Raw genomic sequence first — 16046 nt, 5'->3', positions numbered from 1 at the left:
TTTTTTTCAGTATAAATTAGAATGTTGAATACCATTTGCTTTCTATTCCAGAGAAGTGGCAATTGATCTGAAGCCAGAGTTTTTCATGAATATCTGACTCAATCATCTAAATTTATAAAGGATGCAAAGATGGAAAGCCTTTTCAGACCTTTATGTGTCAGACAGAAGCAAAAACAAAGAGAGTCTATTTTCCTTTCTTTCAGCTCCTTTAAGCATAAAGCAACTTATTGTATCTTGAACTGTAAGTAATGAGAAACCTTATCCAACATTTGTTAGGTTGCAGAAAGGAATAACTGTAGAGCAAATTTACCTGAAAAACCCTCTGCTTAAAAAAAAAAAAAAGTTTGAAAATATATATACATATATATCATAGCCAAGGCAGATACAATTTTGATGCATCACAATCCTCATCATTTTTGCAAAGAAAATATATTACTACCATTTTCTGTTTTGCTAGACTTTATCTGTGAATCCTGTTCCTACTGACTAAGGCTATCCAGTCACCAAATTTTAGTGCTGAATTCTTAACCAAATTCGCCAAGAAACTTCCTAAAGTTTAAGTGAGATGAGTAAGTTGTGAGAGGATGCTAAAAAGCCTGTATTCATAGATGCGCTCTGAAATTCACTGTGTTTTCATTTGAGATTTGGGAAGATCCTTCATGTTCAAGGCCACAGAGCTAAATTGATGTGCTTTAGAGAGGCTGAACCATTTTGTGGGCAGAGAAAAAGGTTCATTGCCATGGTGGCATGGGGAAGATTTAATGGTTATTTCCCACCCTTTGTGCCAGGTTTTCCTTCTCCTTCCTCCCTGCCCTCCCCACCCCCCTTTCTTTTATTAGTATCTGAAAAAATGCAAGCAAAACCAAAACAGATCTTGGACTTAGTTTGGGGGTATGAAGATGTGAAATACCTGACAGTTATGGCATCCATTGGTTTATGAAGAGATACAAAATGCTAGTGGTCTTTCTACCCTTTCAGTTACTCATAGGATGTTTACCTTTGCCTCTTGGAATTGCCAAATCAAGTGGTGTTAGAAATCCTTTCTCTGCCATTAAGTGTAAGAGGGAAAAATCGTGTATAAACTTATGTAAAGTAACAGACTGAACTTATGTTTTCAAACTCTTTTGGACTTCTCTTCAAATCATTTCCATTTGTGCTCAAAGTTTCTGTGACATAATGCCACAGCGGTCTAAAATAAATTAACCTCCGGAGTTGAACTTTATCTGTTTCAGATTATAGTCAGAGATTTTAACCTCAGAGCCTCTGAAATGAATGCTGACCTTTTGCCTGACAATCTTCTCTGAAATGAGCTCTGTATTCTTAGGTATGACTCTCTTCAGTAAGTTTGGAAAATGCTCAGTAGAAGAATTTTGTTCATAATTTCTAATTTGCTTTTTAAGAAAACTATAATGAGCAGAACATTAAAGAAATGTTGATATGACCCAATAGGAGACGTTGGGAATTCTTTCTTGGAAAACAAAAAACATTACTGTTATGAAGGACTTTTAATATATAGTGACTTGCATTTCAGGACAGAAATGAAATCCATGTAGCTTGTTCAGAAAGTATGACTTCTGCTATAGAGTAATTAAACTAACTGTTACTTATACGCAGTGTGAAAATATTAGATTTCTGCTTGGATTAAGTTTGTAATGACAGTTCATTATTCAGATCAATCACATATACCCATGATTCTCACAGAATTAGTGGGAGCTGGAATATGTAGGGGTAGATGGCCACAACATGACTGCTGTGGCATGACCTTATCAAGGCTAATGGAGAGGTATCAGGCTGTAGGAGCTCTGAATTAGGATAACAAGAGGAAAAAATGCAGAAGTGTTAAACACAAAAGGCTGATTATCAGCGTTGGAGGTAGTCATAAACAGTCTCTCCATGGTTGTAGCCCGAGTGAAGATCATTAGCAACCTGCTTTTATTATTGGCCGCATTTCTATGTTAGATTTTAGACCTAGAACACATGTGCTTTCTTTCTCTGAGGTCAGTGAGATCTTTACTATTGATTTCTGTGAGATCTATGGTTAGATGTCAGTAGTACAATTCATACCTCTCCCATAGGCTTTTCATAGATGTCTTCTTGCCATTGCTCAGCCTTTGTTTGAATAGCGTCTCGCTGGAGGGCTTCCAACACCTTCTTGGGAGTAACAAAGCCGTATTGTGCTTCAAGCAAAGCCAAGTCAATTTTTTCAGCTTTAAGTATTCCTATAACTTCATCTTGAGCCTACAGAAAGACAATGTAAGTTTTCATTTTGTTAAAACCGCATTTGTGTGTTTACAGCTTAGTTGGATGCTTTCTACTTTGGGTTTTATGGAAACAGAAGAACTTTTTGAAGAGCTACATCTATAAAATGCCCCAAGATAGTAACATGAAGACAGTTAAAGCATGAGGGAAGCACTGGTGTTTTTATTTTGTGAGAACAGGATTTTCAGTATCTTCACTGGTGTTTAATTACTTCATTAGCAGTGAGGTTGAAATGCCATGTCAGGAGCAGCTCGTACTGGAAAAAATGTAATTCATGGCATTCGAACCTAATTTTTACTTTTTTAATTTTAGTGAGTTATTAGCACGGTTCTGGAAGCCTAGACGTGTGTGAATGTTTTGGGTATGGTGGTGGCTTTTGTAGTTAAAGCCAGCCTGGAGTAGTCTGCTTTTGTCATTGCGTTGAGCGTGTTTGAGCACTGAGTGTGGGGAAGTATATGGTGCAGGGGATGTGACCTTTCACAAAATGCATTCCAAAACCATGCAATAATGGCAGTTCTTTAAAACAAGATTGATTGCCTGCAAAGCTGGCAGTTGGGGCCTTAGTGCATGGATATGTAAGTATGCATATATGTATGAGACAGTGCCTTCTGTACTTAGAGATATGTAGATGTCCACACAATTGTGAATGTGCCCTCAATCAATTTTGCAGCATCATTTCTTGGAAGTAATTGCTTTAATGGCATTCTCAATTTGCAAATGCATACTAAAGAAAAAAGGATTTTAGAAGGTGAGGATTAACATTAAGTTGTGTTATCTGATGCCCCAAAATTGTGTCATTTTAAAATGTATAACCTAAAAATATGCACTGTACTTTTCCTTTTTTAATGTGCATTTTTTTCTTAATCTGACAAAATATCTGATGGCATTCTGTTCCCAGAGAGCAGACTCAATATGCAGGTGCGTTCTCAACATGTTCTTCCATGTATGTATTTCAGAACTGGTTTTAGAAGCTGGCAGATGCACTTAACTTCTTCCTATTTCACAGCATTGCTCAAAGTCCATGTTGGACTGTATGTCTCCAGTATTTGAAATGGTCTATAGATACTCTGCTCTTTAACAACAAAACACTTCTTTGTTCTGAATCATGGAATCATAGAATCGCTCAGGTTGGAAAAGACCTTCAAGATCATTGAGTCCAACCACGACCTAACTATACTACCCTAACTGAAGTTATGAACTGAGAGATAGGAAGTTGGAGGAGACAGAATACCTCCTGTAAATATTTTACTAATTTTCTGGAAGTCTCACTTCCAGAGATTGTGTTGTTTCATGGCAATATCTGCTAATCTGAATATTTCCTCTGGGGGACAAACTGGCTTAGGTGACCGCCTGCCCCAGGCTGTGCCCAGCTGCTTCTCGTGGGAAGACATTGTCCTCTGCCTCTGTGACAATGACACAACCACATCACTGTCTCAAACATCGCTTGCAAAACCTCAGTTAAAAACAAAACCAAGGACAGGCTAATCCTAGAAGGGAGGGTATTGGAAAGAGAAGTGTGTTAGGATCAGGAACAATTTTGCTCCAACTGCTGTTGGAAGGAACACTCCTATTTCTCTATTTGTGACTGTGCTTAAAAGAAAAAGAGGAAAAAATCCATTTCTAATCTGTGTCACAGAAGAAAAAAAAAGCTAAAAGAGCAATCTTTGTGCACCTTAAATGGTCCGGAATGAGAGGGTTATGGCACTTAACTTTGAAAATTAATTATGTCTGGATTGTCAGCTGATCTTTAGAGATTTGACTTGGCATTACTGGAGGTGGAAAATCAGGAATAAAAAATGACTTTCCTCTTTTTTTTTCATTTGTAATGCTTTATTTAGAATGTCGAACACAATTTGAAATTTTCCTATCAGGCTCATTGTTTTCCAGTTTCTCGTTTCGTTTTGTTCCAGTTTTAAATCTCATGAGTTGAATTGAATGTGGGTAAATAATAATATAATAAATAAATAAATGTATATGTATAGATGTTTATGTAGTTCTCTTGTGGAAAAAGAGGACTCTTTTGGAGGAGTGTATGATGTCTGAATTTTAATCTTAAGTTTAGACAGGGCAAGAGAGCACCCCCAGAGACTGGTGTATCTATCAAAAAGCACTCATATAGCATGTGTGTTCCATTAAACATTTCTATTAGCATGCATTATGTAAATATTCCTGCATATGTTAAGGAGGAAACTACCAAGGTGCTGTCTAGGCAATAAGCCATGAAACAGTGTGCTACAGCCATCAAAGCTACTTTGGATGCTTGCTTGTCTCTGTCCTTGTAAGCTGTTTAAAGTGGCTGTCACTTTGTCTTTGCAGTTGTCCATTGTAGAAGTATCTCCTCTTTTCTCACTGGAAATCTGGTTCCTGGTTCCTGAAATTATGTTTGGCCTCCTGGTATCATTAGCTGCTTGGCAGCTGACTTTTTCCAGATTGAAAAATTCACTTTCTTCAAAATCTGGTATATTGCAGGTTAACTGCATGTATTATGGGAAATAAAAGAGATATTTTGATTTGCTAACAAAAGTTGTTAGAAAGCTTTTGAGTGAGTTACTACTGGTGAGTCGGCATGTACTGATTGTTTTGTAATAATGCTCATGACTTCATAGGAGAAGGAAGATAATAAGTAATTAAGTAACATATCTTAAAGGTCTCTACAATTTCCTCCATATAGTTTTCACAGTACAAACACTTTCTAATCAAAGTACTTACAACGGGGCAGCATAATAGGAAAGTTTTGCAAGTTCTCTACTTTGAGAATTACACAGTTGCATACAGTGGATCATGAGCATTTTAGTGTTATACAAACACTGTGTGAACAAATTTTATTTGCGTTTAGGAGAATAACATCTTTTCGTGTTGATAACTATTCTGATTATCTGGATAATCTCTAGTTTTACATGCTTTGTAGTTTTTATTAGTCCAACTCCAGCAAACTAGATAGGATGTTTCCTTAATAGGAAAGCTGCATGTGTTTGCAGTAAAGTGCAGAGGAAAAAAAAAAGAAAAAAAAAAGACTTTTTTAACTTGGAATGCAAAATAAGACAATAAGTCACCTGTAATTCACCCTCAAGGACACTAAGAAGAAATAGCAGATCATCACGAGAGAGGTCCTCTCTTTTCTTGAAAGAACTTCTTTGCTTTTTCTCAGCCTTAGGGCTTCTTATGATGGTGCTGGCTTGAGGCACATCGTCCTTCTCCTTTGGCCTTCTTTGCACGTTCCCTTTCCCACTGTAACCTGTTTCTTCTTTATGGTGGCCTTTTGGCCTTTGTTGGCACGGCTTCGGTCTGGTTGGGCTTTCTGCACTGTTACTTCTGGAACGCATGATTTCTCTCTCTGAAACTGAAGGAAAGTGGGGAATAAAATAAAAGTTTTAACTTACAGAAAATATAAAAATCTTATGCTAATTTATGGTAGTGTCCTTCCCTCCAGTCTGGTAGTTTCCCCTCCCGCACTGGACTTCTTTTCTTTTGAAAGGAGCTGACAGCCTTGCATGAACAAACAGGACCGAACTGTCATCTTTACTGGATGTCAAGTGTCAGTGAAAGGAGACTTACTTCGTCCTGTACATCTGGAAAAATCTCATTGCTAACACTGCTGCAAAGGCAGCACCCTTAGCAGCATCACTGCAGTCCAGATTTCCCATCTGAGAGACAGTGTGAGCTGTATGCTTTTCAGGTAGGTCCTACATTAGGAAGATCTTTCTGTTTGTATTTCCCTTACTGGATAGCTGTGGGTTTTTTCATTCTCTTTCCAAGGGAGAACACAAAAGCAGTCCTCCACTACTACGAGTTATGCAGTTGTTTTACTCGTAGCTCATGAAGCATTGAGGTTAGTATATCCAGACTGTAAGGCATGAGCCTCACCATACCTCTCCTTCCTCAGTGATCACAATGTCTCCTTGTTAACCGTGCAATGTGGAGTCTTACTGCTTCTTTGGTGCTGCATTCTGAGGCCATCATACAGGTGTTAGCACCTCACCACCAAAGGAAGCTTAGCCTAGCTTGTTCCCTTTGAAGAGCCACTGTTACATAAATATACTGTAATGCCTGTGCAAACAAATTACTAATGCTGTATAAATACTGATTAACCTCAGGAACTCTGTTTTGCTTATCACTGCTACAATTAAGGTATGAATGGATTATAATCCACCTCTACAGAAAAACTGTGGTGTGGTCATGGATACAGTTTAGCAGACAAAAGCCCGATCGTGCAATTGGGAGGGGAAATTATGCACGTTGCACATACAGATAAAGCACATTTTTTCATATTAAAGTGTGAAGCCAATTGCTGGAAGTTGTATTGGTGAAAGCTTATTGATCATTACTTTGCAAAAGAACAAGGAAAGAAAGGCTTGAGCTCAACAGCAGCTTGACTTGAACACTTCAGTTTGACTTGAAGTGGTGATTTTCTCCAAAAAATTGTTATGAGCCATGGGGGGCAGAAAATTATTGCGCTGTTGCTTTTTGGCCGTACAGATCTGTGGCTGATAAAGTTCTTCCAGAGCTCCCCCTTCAGCCAGGTTCTGAATCTAAATCTTGAGCTACTCTCTACAGCTATGCTCTTTAACCATAGTAATTTTCCACTGCCTGTTATAAGCACATCCTTTTGCAAGAACAGAGGAAGGGGAAAACGCTTTTGGTTTGGTATGAATGGTGGTTGAAAGCAGGAAAAAAAATATCCAAAACATTACAGAGAAAGCAAATGAAATTTCTTTTAATACTGAAGGAAACCTTGTCTAGTCTAAATCAGAATAGCCTGTCTTTCATAAGAGAACTTGTTTCTCCTAGCTTCCAAAAACCAAGGTGTGTCAGAGTTGTGTGACATTGAGCACTGGATACCTGTTTGATGAAGCTCTGCTTCAGCGATCTCGTATTGGGATGGCACTTGTTAGATTTGCCAGAGAAGTTGATATACTTCCTGAAGGGTATTTCCTGTTCAAGTCTTAATGCTTGCAATCCACGTTTGTCTACACAACTAGTGCTAACATTTAGTACTTTGGTACCATGGCAGAAATGATTACATTTGTTTCTAAAACAGCAGTTCAATCAAAACCGCTTGGCTGAAAACACAGAATGTCTTTAGAATATTTTGAGAAATAACAACATCAATGCATCTGAAGCGATGGGAGAAATGAAGGTCTTGTCTTTTCTAAAGGTCTTTTCCAGTCTAAATTTTATGATTTAGTTTACTGTCACTTCTTTCACTGAGGTCTGCTTATTTGGCTTCTTCATTTTTTGTATCTTGCTTACAACACATTGCTACTTTGGAACATGACTGTTGATTTTCTGTCAGCTTCAAGTGTTGCATGTCTGCTTGGTTTTCACACGTGGGTTAATGGCTAGCGGTTGTAACATCAGAGCTGTGAGTTAAATCAGATAACCAAACTCCTTGCCTGTGCTCTTTGATCATGCAAGCACAGGATGCAATGAAACATGTAAATAGCCCAAGAAGTCTTTCCATTTTTTCCCCTCATGTGCCAGGTACAGCAGCAGGCTCGATTGGATGTCAAGTTGTGAGACTTGTGACCAGGGTCAACATAGCATTCTTCACTGAAGGGAAGTGAAACAGATGCATAACAAAGAGATTCTTAATTTTCCAAGTTTCTTTTTTCTGTTGGATGTACTGGAAACAGAATCCTGAACTTGAAAGGGCACAAGTCTCAGCAATCCTGATAAGATGGACGTCTGCCCTCTGTTATTTTCTTATGTTATATGCATTCTCTTGGCTTCAAAGCCACATGCCATGCATAGTTTTCACAGCTGAGGAGGGCTTGTGGTGACTCTTTTGAGCCTGTTGTGCCTGCTCCTTGATCAGGTAGATCAGTCCCTATTACACTGACAAAGGGCATTCAGTGCCTGAGAAGGTCAGTTAGCCTGCTGATTAGGTCACCCTCCTACAGAGTTGGTGCCTTTCCAGAATCCCAAAGGGGATTTTTCTTTTCTTGTTGAACAGCCATTACCTACACTTCATTTGCATTTTGTTCTAGCATTTCTGAATGCCAGGGTCTACTATTAAACTTGCCAATGCAAATGTTTATCAGATGTAGCAATTAACACAAATGATTAAAGAGTGAAGTGACATACTAAATGTATGCTTTAAGCACTTTTTTATTATTATTTGAATATATCTGACAAAAGAGACACAAACAGTATGATATTAGTAGGTTGCCTTATTGCTATGCTCATTTATTGATTTATTTAGGCTTTCTTACTACCTGTACGTGGCATTCTTTTTGTCTGTAGTGCTGCATGCGTACATAATAATGGTAGTACTAATAAGTGTTCAAAGGATACAAATATGACAGTTTGGAGGAGGGTGGAATATTTTTTGTTTGCTCACTGGATACTTAATAATTTGAATATTTGAGTTAGAGCAAAGAAGATGGCAAATACTCATTCTTTTTCAGTTCTGAATTAGAGGCTATTGTACTTGAAACTGTGTCTTGTTTGATGCTAGTGCACCTTTAAATTGTGAGCCTCTACGGATGTAGCACTGTCTAAGGGACTAACAAAGTGCTCCTGACATTTCAGGCAGATTACTGTTGCCATTGCACCAAAGCAGAGAAATGATCACTTGTAGTCCATAGGATGCTGGTTTTCTGCAAGGTTATTAACCCCTGGAGTGGCCCTAATGTAACACTGAGAGTGGAAGCAGCGTCATTTGAAATTTTATAGCTGTGTATTTTGGTAGATTGGGTTATCTTCTTTGAACAGCTCTTTCCATTTACTGGAATGGTAATGAAAAGAAAATTGTTCAGTTTTTTGGAAGGGTCTTGAAATTTTGGGGTATAAGTTGTCTCATGTCACCTAAAAAAAGATATTTCATCCCTCTTTAGCCCTCAAGATCAGCTTGATGAGTATAAAATTTCCCTTTTGCCTGTCTGCGCGTCAGTCAGTTTTTGTTATAAATCAAGTATTGATGGGGTTTGTGTACAAGAAAGGTAGCTTGCAAAAAAGGGTTAAGGAAGTGTTCTTTTTTGTAGTAGTGATTCGTGAACAGAGTCTCTGCGATTTCTCCTTGGATGTGAAATGTTGCATTTTGTGACAAACTCCTGTATGAAAATTAACTGAAGACCAGTTTCTATGTACCACCCAAAAGGATGGCAACATAGAATAACTACAGAAAAAAGTAAACAGCTTCTAAGAAGGAAGAAAGTAAATGAGATTTGGTTGAGCCCTCACCTATGATCTGGATCAAATAATATATACCAGGGATTGTAGCTACAGGAACAGAAGAAACAAAGATACATATCAGCATTCTCATATGATTGGAATGTGATCTGTTGGCATCAAAATAAATGAAGATTGAAAGGGACCGTCTTGATCACAAAGTCACACCCTCCTGACATCACAGCAATCATGTGCTGGGTATTTAATCTGGAGGAGTCCCTGGACTGGACCTCAGAACTGTGTGCTTGTATTCTCCATGCCTCAGGATGCTCTCTTACGGACCAACTTTTATCTGTATTTTTTGAACTTCACTGCCTGTAAGTGTGCTGAAGTTAATATTCTGCAGTACTGTTTTTTGAGTCCTGATACAGGTTGTCTATTTTACTGAAGAGTTTGCAGCAGTACCTTGCTTGATGTCACAAGGTGATGATTTCCAGGCTTGCCATTCAGTGCAGCTTGGTAGACTGGTCCCACTTTCAAAATGGAGCAAGGGTGGCTTACATTGAAAAATTCTGGTAAGCCAAATTATTGCAAGCAACATACTCAGCAAAACTTGAATCTATTCTTAGCATTCATGTTTTTGTTCTTTTATAGTCTGTTTCTCGTTCTGTTTTCTAAAGAGCTTGCTCATCTCTGAATGCCTATGCTGTCTTCCTGCATATAAAGGAAATATTTTCTCTTAGTGATGAGCAAGTAATCTGAGGGATCAAAATATACTTTCCTGAAGAGCCAGATGAATAAATGACCAAATGTTTCTATGATGTTAACTTGGTCTCCACCCTCTCAATCATATTCTGAAGGAGATGAAACTGCGTTTGTCTCTTTGGCAGCAGCGAACAAGCAGGTGGTTCAGAAATCCTTGCACTTTTGTGGGAAAAACTGAAATATCCTTCAGAGATGACTTCACCACAGACACCGAAGGGTTTTAAGAGGCATCCATTATTTTTCCATCTATTTTTCCCCTTACTATTTTCTCTTTAGGTAGTGATTGACTTATGAGCTAAGAAAATCCCTTACAGGACCAAATCTTCTCTTAATCCCAGGGTAAGGATCCTGAATAGTTGAGAAGTTTCTTTTTCTTCCAGAAATCCATGACTAAGCAAGGAATTATGTCTTTCTGTTTTTTAACATCTCTTAAAGTGATATAATAACAGCTTTTGATTTGCTGAAATATTTAGGACTTCTACCAACAGACTGACCTTTAGGACTGAAGAGATTATTGCTCAGTATGTCAGCGTTATGGGAGAGCACAAAAGCATACCTTCTCTTTCAGAAAGAGGTATGGAATCCTCCTTCCCTCACTGTGAATGTGCTTTTAAGCACTCAGCTTATTTGTTACAGGACATTTTTTGCATTCCCATGTAGAAAAATCTGGTGTGAAGCATCGTGTTCAGCTTGGTACGCCATGTAACTGTCTAAGGATAAATTAATCTGCTGTCCCCATTCTCTTGCCTTCTTGAGTGGCCATGTGCCAGGTATTGTGCAGGCAGAGGAAGGGGCTTTTGGCAAGTGGCCACATCCTGTGTTCTGCCAGAGAAAGCAGTAGGTTTGTCTTGTTCTCTTTCTGTAGTTCTGGTGTGGCCTGTGGGCAAGCTATTGAGCCATGCTGAGCAAAAAGAAGAAATGAAAACACCATCTTATTAATTGGAATCCCAGGATCTGGCCGTCTCATGGCATCACTGAGCCTTTTCTGAAACTGATGCTTTCTGACAGAATGTGTTTCTCAGTTATTATGACTTTCAAGTGGAGAATGCAGAGCTTTGTGGTAGTTTGGCACTACTTCCAAAGATACAGCCTTTCCTTTTGGGCAGACTGTTTTAGCATTTTCCTTGAAAACCATTTGCAGTGGCATCTGTCCAGAAGCTTGTCCTGTTGTAGCAAGGCTGATTACCTCATTGGGACCGTGCTCTCATTCATAGTAGACTCTTGTGCTGTTTTGGTGCATGTGCTGGGCAATAAATGAGAAGAGGCTTCTGTCCTGTAATGGGTTCTTCACCTAAGGGCTCTGGAATATATACACTTTTCCATCTTGGCATGGAAATTGCAAGATTAAACTGCTTTTCTGGGAAAACTGATGAAGGAGTGCTTACCTGCTTAGCCTGATCCATCTGTTGGCATGTAGAGTCACAGGGAGTCAAGTGGGAGGAAGACAGAATAGATTAGAAGTCTGTTTTCCTCTCATGGAATCTTTTCAAATCTTGGACTTTGAAGCCCTCAGGAGTCCTGAAGGAACAGTGCTGTCATTGTTCAGAAGAGGAATTACTCAGATGGGAAGAAAATCTGGATTCAACAGAGAATGTAAACACTCCCAGACAGGAAAAGTGCATGGGTGAAAGCTGGATGTCATTTTTCTGTTCATCATGGCTTATGCTCTCTTGACCACGAGTCAAGTTTTTCATCTCCTGAAGTTAGGAAGCCTGTTCTGAGGAGGTAAGATGCCATTTGGAGAATATTAGAGAATTGCCACGTTAGCTACTTTGTTTATGGCAAAGATACTGTACAACTTCCACCACCTCTTGTCTCATTCCCATTCCAGTGATGCCGCATTTTGCACATATGCAGTGATTGGACTCCCTGTTGTATTACATAAATCTTCTTTGACAAAATGGACTGGTTGCTTTGAAATCACAAAGACTTGGATTCCATGTGAGTTCCAGTTTGGAAAGCTGTGCTTTGAGAAGGTTTTTTGACATGGGCTGAACTCCATTTGTCCTAGGTTGTAGCTTGGCACATGCTCCCAGTGTAGCTAATGGTCAAAGGCACTCCCGTCACTTTCTCCTCTTGCTAAACTCTTATTCTGTCTCTTCCAAAGGCTTTTTGTGAATGCAGTTCTCCCAGTCTGATGTCCAGCATATTGCAAAGTTGATGGTAGTCTTGGAAAACTATAGTATATGCATCACCTTATACATAGACAGTTTTTGTAGAAATGGGTTAGACACAGTGGATTTGTTGGAGGTGATTTATCTTCTCAGTGAGGGACTACACATGCCACAAGGGCAGAATGTGCAGATCAGGTTTTAGTTTTAGTGGAAGAATGACTGTAGAGTCTTGTGTGGACCTTGAATGTGCTGCTGCAGTGAGACAGCGCTAGTATAATTCCACATTTTCATGGGTTCAAAAGTTTGAGGGGGAATCGAGAATAAAAGTAAAATAGCTTGATTTTCTTCAGTTTTCCACTTCTGGGAATTGAGAGTTGTGGGGAATTTTATTCAATTACGCTGAAGTACTCCTGAGTGATTAACATGGGGGACTTTTTCTCTGTTTATTTGCCTGGGTTTCATTATTTTTTCTTTGTAAAGGAGAATGTTCAAAATTTGTCTCTTAATTAGACTCTGTACATGTAATCTTATGAAAATCAGTGCAGGGAGATTTGGGGGACATATGAAAAAATGTTACTATAACATCAATTTGAAGTGTATGATAGGGGAAACTACAATGCTGTATTATGTGTTTGTCAGTAGAAAAGCTAACCTTGCAGTTGTCTGTATGACAGGGTTTTGTTAGTAAATTACACTGAAATAAAATTCAGCAGTTTCATGAATTAATTTGCTTTCCAAACATATGATTTTCTTGTTTTATGAGCATAAAAACCAGTTAACATTATTTAATACAGTGATTGTGGTTTAATACTTAATATTTAGCTGCTGTAATTTTGGCTTCAGTGCATAATTATTCTGTAGTTTACAGCATTATCCAAAGTGAACAATAGTGCTACATGGGAAGAAAAAGTTAGTATCTTAGATATTATTTATCTAAATTCACCTTTTTTTCCTGCATATTCCGAGATTAGCTGAACTGTAAGTATTTACATAGCAAGAAATTTCAGCTCCAATGTATTTTAAATACTCTAGTACATATAATGAAATATATTTTAAAAGAAAGAGAACAAAGAGAAAGAAGAAAGAAGTATTAGTGGAGCCAGGTTTTCTACTGACTTGTCTTTGGTTGTCTACCTATCCTAAGTGATATTAGACCCACTCTCCCTCTTCTTTCCCTTTGCTTTTCTCTCAGCTCCTCCCATCTTCTCTGCAACCACCAGAACAGCCCCACGTTCTCTGCATATCTCCCAGGAGGGCACCTTAGTGAAGGCAGCAGCTACTTTGACTGGGGCTGAACCCAGCGTTTCATTTTTTGCCCACTGTGGCAATCTCTTGTCTCCTTCTTCAGATTCCAGTCTTCCTGGACCTGGGGAATGTCTTTGTCTTTAAGCTCTCTTGTCCTGTCTCTCTGGAATTGGAGGTGGTTGAGAAGAAAAATCTTGGATAGACCAAGTGCTTAGACCCATTGCCATAGAGGAATAGTACCTATGGTTTATTCTTTTAAGTTTTCCTGCTCCCTGTTCCTGCTAGAGACTTACAAAATGAAATCCTGTAGAAGTCCTGGTCAAAATTACTCTCTCTTTCTACCCAACATTGTACAAAAGTACCTTAAGGTAATGTCTCAACAGTGAAATTAAGGTGTACAAATCTGTGACAGTTTTGATAGAGTTTAAGATCCAGGGGAAACTTCACTGTCACAAGACTCTCTAAATGCTCAATGAGCTGGCAGGTATTGTAGTAAACAGGAAGCCTGCAAAAGCAGATATTCCCAGTGTCCTGACAATGTAGGTTATTGCCCACAATTCTTTTGGTGCCTTCTGCAGACTTGGTATAGCCAAAGTAGCATCATTTTGTGGTAATCTTATGAATATTTCAAGGTTAGTGTCATCAAATTTAATATAGTTCACTCACCCCAAGACCTCTAACTTCCCTCCAAGTTGGACACTCATTATGTTCTGTTTTAATTTAGACAGAATTAGAATATTGTCATTTGATGGTTTTCCTAAAATATTTTTATTAGCATGACAAATCTCTTCCAGTGCATTTTTTGCATCTCTGTCTTCAGCAATGAACTTTTCCTATACAAGTGTATGTGTGCGTACCAACATGACTTCAATGGCCAGTATATCTTCTATGATATTGTCCTTCCATTCTGATGGATTGGACCATGATTCTGGCAGAGAAGAGCATGTGACAAACCATGTTCTTCTGAGCCCTTAAACATGCTGGTTGCATGGTGTGATTTCATTTTAAAAACAGCATATAATCACAACTCTCCAAACACTATCTAATTGAAGAAATAGACTGTTATGGTATTATCAGCTATAACTCATACTACATATTGGGCTACAGCTTGATCCATCCTCACTAGATAAAGAGGAGGGGAAGGGGGGGCAGCGGCTGGTAATACCTGTGCAACAGAGGAGGAAGAAACTAAGGGCATTTCTTTTATTTTAGTGTGTGTGTGTGTTTGTCTATGCGTAGTGTTTTAGAATTTGAGTACTTAGTGCATGTCTGTGTAATTCTCTATGCTTGTTACTTGAGGGAAAGACAAACGGTCTTCCTGAACTTTCAGCAAAAAACAGTAAATGAATTGAAGTACTTTGTTTTCAAGGTTTATCTAGTGAAAGCAAGATAAGCAAGAGTTATCAATTGCATATTGTCTGGTGTTAGTTATCTTGTTACCCCACAATAATTGGTCTGGGTATCCAAAACCCAAACTTCTTAAGCCTTTTGGCCATCATAGAATCATAGAATGGCTCGGGTTGGAAGGGATCACAAGGATCAAGTTCCAACTCCCCTACCACAGGCAGGGCCACCAACCTCCAGATTGGTACTAGACCAGGTTGCCCAGGGCCCCATCCAACCTGGTCTTGGACACCTCCAGAGATGGAGCGTCACAACCTCTCTGGGCAAAAAAAGAGAAGCCATCTCCAGTTCCATTTTACTCATTTTTGATCTGCTAGATATTTGCATGGAACCCATACAACGGGCTATAGAGACCACAGTGAGGACGACCAGGACAATACCTTCAAAGTCAGTATATGTTAATTTTCTTCAAGGGTGTTTCTGACAAGCATAGCTTTGTTGAGACAGTTCTTTGTGTGGGAGGGTTCTCGCAGCATAGCTTTTCTCCACACATGAAAATAAACCACAGGCTTTTAAATATCCTGAGAAAAGTTCCTTCAAAGAAAGATCAAAAGTCTTTACGAATGTCTGAGGAAGCTGCAAGGCTGCCTCTTTTGTGAACTCATGTCTGTGGAGAACTGACTCAGACAATCAGTTTCATTATTCTGTGGACTTGATCATTTGCAACCTACTCTGAGAGAGAAGGATTGTTTGGAGAAGGAGGAGACAATGGAATCTATAGATGCCCTCTGATTTTACCGAGATATGAATAAAAAAACTTTTAATAAACAAAACTTCGTTGTTTTTGCCACTGTATTGTGTGCAATGATTGAGTTCAAACAGTTGTCTTTGACACATGTTCACTAGCTCAGTATAAGTGCTAATTGATTGACATTTTTAATACATAATTTCATCTGCTTTTGTGGCTATTGAAATGATGTGAAATGTCCAGATGTGGCTTTCAAGGCTTCAAAGAAATGGTGTATTTGATTATTTTTGGTATTTGTTTGTATTTGGTTTGCTTTGCCCTAATTTTTCATCGTCTATTTCTGCATCTAAGTAATATAGAATACATATTAGCCAGACTTTGAAAGTTTGTGAACTTCTTGCTTATCTGGAATTTCCCACTTTTTAGACAGCTTCTGGGACAACTATTTAATTTTTGTTCTT

The 16046-nt window shown here is 38.6% G+C and overlaps 1 protein-coding gene across 2 annotated transcripts in view; it reads right to left on the bottom strand.

The window, feature by feature from the left end:
- FILIP1L (filamin A interacting protein 1 like) overlaps nucleotides 1–16046 on the bottom strand; it is a 198623-nt gene that overhangs the window by 71861 nt on the left and 110716 nt on the right. Inside the window, exons 3-4 of one of the 2 annotated variants that reach the window (XM_010720020.3) lie at nucleotides 5313–5599; nucleotides 2065–2238 (exon numbers count right to left, since the gene is read on the bottom strand). In XM_010720020.3, the coding sequence (XP_010718322.2) occupies nucleotides 2065–2238; nucleotides 5313–5599 (461 nt within the window). Of the gene's footprint in view, nucleotides 1–2064; nucleotides 2239–5312; nucleotides 5600–16046 lie in introns of those variants that run through there. The other variant, XM_031556236.1, reaches the window with a different exon arrangement.

The sequence above is a fragment of the Meleagris gallopavo genome, chromosome 1 (genome assembly GCF_000146605.3).
Source record: "Meleagris gallopavo isolate NT-WF06-2002-E0010 breed Aviagen turkey brand Nicholas breeding stock chromosome 1, Turkey_5.1, whole genome shotgun sequence".
NCBI classification, from domain to species: Eukaryota; Metazoa; Chordata; class Aves; order Galliformes; family Phasianidae; genus Meleagris; species Meleagris gallopavo.
The sequence above is the reverse complement of the archived record's forward strand: the minus strand, read 5'-3'. Positions and strand labels throughout refer to the sequence as shown.